This window comes from Odontesthes bonariensis, chromosome 3, assembly GCF_027942865.1.
Source record: "Odontesthes bonariensis isolate fOdoBon6 chromosome 3, fOdoBon6.hap1, whole genome shotgun sequence".
NCBI classification, from domain to species: Eukaryota; Metazoa; Chordata; class Actinopteri; order Atheriniformes; family Atherinopsidae; genus Odontesthes; species Odontesthes bonariensis.
In genome coordinates, this window is record NC_134508.1 from 22,959,603 (window position 1) to 22,963,706 (window position 4,104).

General features: G+C 43.8%; 1 protein-coding gene across 1 annotated transcript; it reads right to left on the bottom strand.

The window, feature by feature from the left end:
* Window positions 1-549: 549 nt before the first annotated feature.
* LOC142376588 (uncharacterized) lies at window positions 550-2,563 on the bottom strand. Its single transcript, XM_075459993.1, has 4 exons — window positions 2,479-2,563; window positions 2,139-2,395; window positions 1,937-2,045; window positions 550-830 (listed from the first exon to the last, which is right to left on the bottom strand). Exons 1-4 carry the CDS (start codon window positions 2,561-2,563, stop codon window positions 550-552), a joined length of 732 nt encoding a protein of 243 aa, XP_075316108.1.
* Between the last annotated feature and the right edge of the window lie 1,541 nt (window positions 2,564-4,104).

Here is a 4,104-nt window from a genome sequence, read left to right on the forward strand (position 1 = left end):
TGAAACGGAAAACTCAGTTTCCCTCATTTCAGGGTTAATCAACTCAGAGTTTTCACGAAACCTGCTTCGTGAAATGGACCTCTGGTGTGACGTCATTGGAATGCACCGACTCCGCTGTCATTTTACAACTTCATGTTTCCACAGTGGCTCACAGTCGGCAAATCAAACGACTAGATACCAAATTGCGTTTTTCACATGTTCGTGCGCGCCTATCGCATGATTTAGACTCGACGATTTCGGTTGAGTATGTGGGGATTTTTTTTCGGTCGCAATTGGACATCAGAGCACATTTTTAAAAGTGGTGGGGACAAAATTCAAATCATAAATAGTGGTGGGGACATGTCCCCACCGTAATCGACACCTATGCAGTGGGTATGGAAACTGGGAGGAGGGGTATGTGGCTTAACGGCCGCACAGAATTTAGCAAACAGGCACCAAGCAAATGAATAGGATCGTTGAGTGGAAGGAGCGAGACCGGATCGAATATAGAAACAGGCTGACTGTAGGAGCGGGAAAAGCGACGAGGATGCTACTGCAGGGCGAGGTCCTCTAGTTCTGGGCATTGGGTGGGAGAGGATTCGGTTGACGGGCAGAGGCGACGGAAGACCTGGAATTTAGAACGGGAGAGAGCATCAGCAAGGAGGTTAGAGTGACCCGGGACATGCGAGCAGACAAGATGAAGTTGTCTGTAACTGATTGCCAGGTGATGCGGCGGATATAGGGCATGATTGATTTGACGGAGGAGCGGCCCTTATCAATGGCCTCGACCATGGCGAGATTATCGCACGTGGCAGAAATGTGCTTCCTTCTCCAGAAACGACCCCAGCAGGCTGCAGCAATAGGGATAATTTCGTAAAAGGCAGAAGACTCTGCCTGTGGAAATGAAGGGGGCCACTTGCCAGCAAACCAACGGCCCTGGAAAAACCCCTGAAACCTGAGGATGGGGCGGCGTCTGTAAAAACTGTAACGAATCAGCTGACAGAACGATGTCATCATAGAAGAAAGAAATACCGTTCCATTCCGATAGCAATTTAGACCAGAAAACCAAATCAGAGCGACAACCGTCGTCTAGAGAGACACGATCTAGCAAGGAAGGGACATAGTTGGCCAGATCAAGCAGGCGATGTCAAAGTGGTGTGGGGAATGGAGGACACGGATGCGGACTTTCAAAAATAAAGGCTTGGTTTATTATACAAAAAACAAAGTATCAACATAAAACGCGGCTGAGCTGGAAAAAACGTAGCTGTGAACAAAATCAAAAGGACATGACATGGAATAAATGAATAAGTACTTAACTTGGTCAATCGAGGAACATGGAACATGGAGTAAACAGGAAAGGCATGAATGGCAACAAAGATCCGGCAAACTGAGAGAGGAGACTGGAAACTAAATAGGGCGTGAGAGTGATTGGAGAGTGAGTGCAGCTGAGGGAAAAAACACAGGTGAAGTGAGTGAACTTATAAACAGAGTGCAGGGAAACTAAGACATGACTAAACTAAACATGGACTAAGAACCAAAAACCAAGACATGAGCACAAAAACGTAACCTAAAACATAAAACTAAAAACGAGAGTCCATGGGCGTGACAGGCGAGATATAAAAGAACGACCTTGGGGAATAATACGGATCGCAAAATTAAGGTGGCCCAACAGAGAGAGGAGCTGGCGTTTTGAGACGAACTCAGCGGATACCTAAGCCTGAAAAAACTCCTGGATGCGGGCAAGTTTATCTTCGGCAAGAGAAGCAATCATCAGATCTGTGTCCAGAGTGATCCCTAAAAACTCTAGCCGGGTTGCGGGACCCACAGTCTTCTCATCGGATAGATGCACGCCCACACGGAGAAAGAGCTGGCGGAGCTTGGCTCCCTAACTTGCTCCCTAACTAACTTAGCTTGGCTAATCCTAACCCTAACCCTAATCTTAATGGTTTATTCAGACCTGCTTTTTTGGGCTTCTCGTCTCCATCCTTGGCTGCTTTAGGAGCCGTTTGCTCGTTGGGGTCCACGTTCTCAGCTTTCGACTTCAACTCTTTGGCTTTCGGTGCAAGCTTAACCCGGAGGGCGACATGAAAAAATAAAAATAAATAAAGAGTTCAGCTTCAACAGTTTGGATGCATCCGCGTGTGTATTTGGCATCTCACCCTGAACTTCCCCGTCGCGCCTGTGGCGACGCTGGCATTGGCAGGCCTCACCAGCGTGCCGCTTTCTATGCCCTTTTTCAGACAATTGCGGACCAAATGCGTCAACCTCACCAAATCCACTGAAGGGTATTTTTCTTTAATGTAACTCCGTATCACTTGGGATGAAACCCCTTTGCGTGAGTCGAGGGCCTGAAGCGCCTCTTTCACCATGACCGCTGTGGAGGGATGAGCTGAGAGTTTGCGCAGCGCCGCAGCCCCTGTACAGGGAGGGGCAGAGTTAACCCAGGCATGATAGACATTTCAGAAACATTTTAAAACTAGTTGCCGTTTGCAAACCGACCTGACTTTTTCTCAGCTGTCTCTTTCTGAGGTGCCTCGCTTGTTGTCGGCTCGGGAAGAACCGCGGCTGTTTTTTTGGGAGGCATTCTGTGCAAAATGAACGACAGGGTAAATGAAGTGTAAAAGCGTCGTTACTTTCGCCTGGTGTCTGCGTCTTTATGCGGTTTCACTCCGGTAAAATGGGACCAGGTGAACCACATCGCATCACGAGCAGCTGATTAGTCCACGCGGATTAAGGACGGCAGTGATCTTTAAAGAAATATGTCATCTCCTGCTGGGCCCCTTTGAATGTACAGCATTAAAAAGATACTACAGCATATTGGAGCAGTAGTTGAGACTGCTAAAAGGAGGGCTAAAGAAAATACATAAAGCTAAAGTAGTGATATTAGAACTTTGTTTTAGTTTTCGAAGTCTCAAGAGGAAAAGGGACTTTTGACTTCATTCATTCAGATGTACATATATTTTTTTATTTTAATTTTATTTTATTAACAGTTTTGCACATATCACACATACATCACACACAAGGTGGACAGCGCTTGTCCACAAGACAGGGGAAAACAACAACCAAAAAAAAGACAAAGGGGAAAAAAGAAAATACATAAAAAGTTCCTACCTATTTCGCAGAGAGGTTTAATTAGTAAGTTTTACTGTGTCTATGTACTTATGTACTAATGACCATGTAGACCTGACATCCAGCTGCTTTAAGTGTTGTGTACTTATACTTTCTTCAATTGTTAAAAAGTCTATTATCTGATCCAGCCATTGTAAAAGAGTCGGTCCTGACTGAGATATCCAAGTAGTGAGTATACATTGTTTTGCAAAGTAACACAATATTGCAAAAACACATTTCTTTGCGTAAGGAAGCTCATTTCCCATCCCATAATTCAACAAATACAACATAGGGCATAAATCAAAAGTACATTCACACATGTCTTGAATTGCTTTATGAATCTTCTCCCAAAAAGAATAAACAACTTTGCAGTCCCAAAATAAATGCATAAATGTCCCCAGTTCAATTCCACATTTCTTGCACAAGGGAGAATTTACTCCATCAAACTTGTTAAGCTTAACTGGGGTTATGTAGTATTTATAAATAAATTTATAATTACTTTCCTTAACTTTAATATTTGTGGCCACAGGAGAAGTAAAGTCTGTACACAACATTAACCAATCTTTTTCACTGAAATTCTTTTTTAGTTCTAGTTCCCAAACTGATTTCAAGGACAGAAAAGAGTTCTGTGATCTTTCGGCTAACATTTTGTAAAAAAGAGATATCTTCCCCTTAACAGATGAGGCCGAGGATATAAACTGTTCCGGCTCAGTGGGGCAGAGTCTAAGTTGTCCCTTTTCCTGCAAATTAACCATGATGTGGCGGACTTGCAAGTACTTAAAAAAATCTGATCTAGGAATTTGATATTCTCTAGAGATGTCAGCAAATGATTTCACAGACTCAGAACCCTCGTCAAACATGTCGGAGAAAGTCTTCAAACCGTTAAGTGTCCAGTTTGTGAAAGAGCCAAAAAATCTGGGTTAAATGCATTAGGAGAGTTTACACTTATAAAACTGTCTTTATCTAAGAACCTGTTACAGTCCTGCCATGCTTTCAGAGTGGCATGTAGTGGAGGCA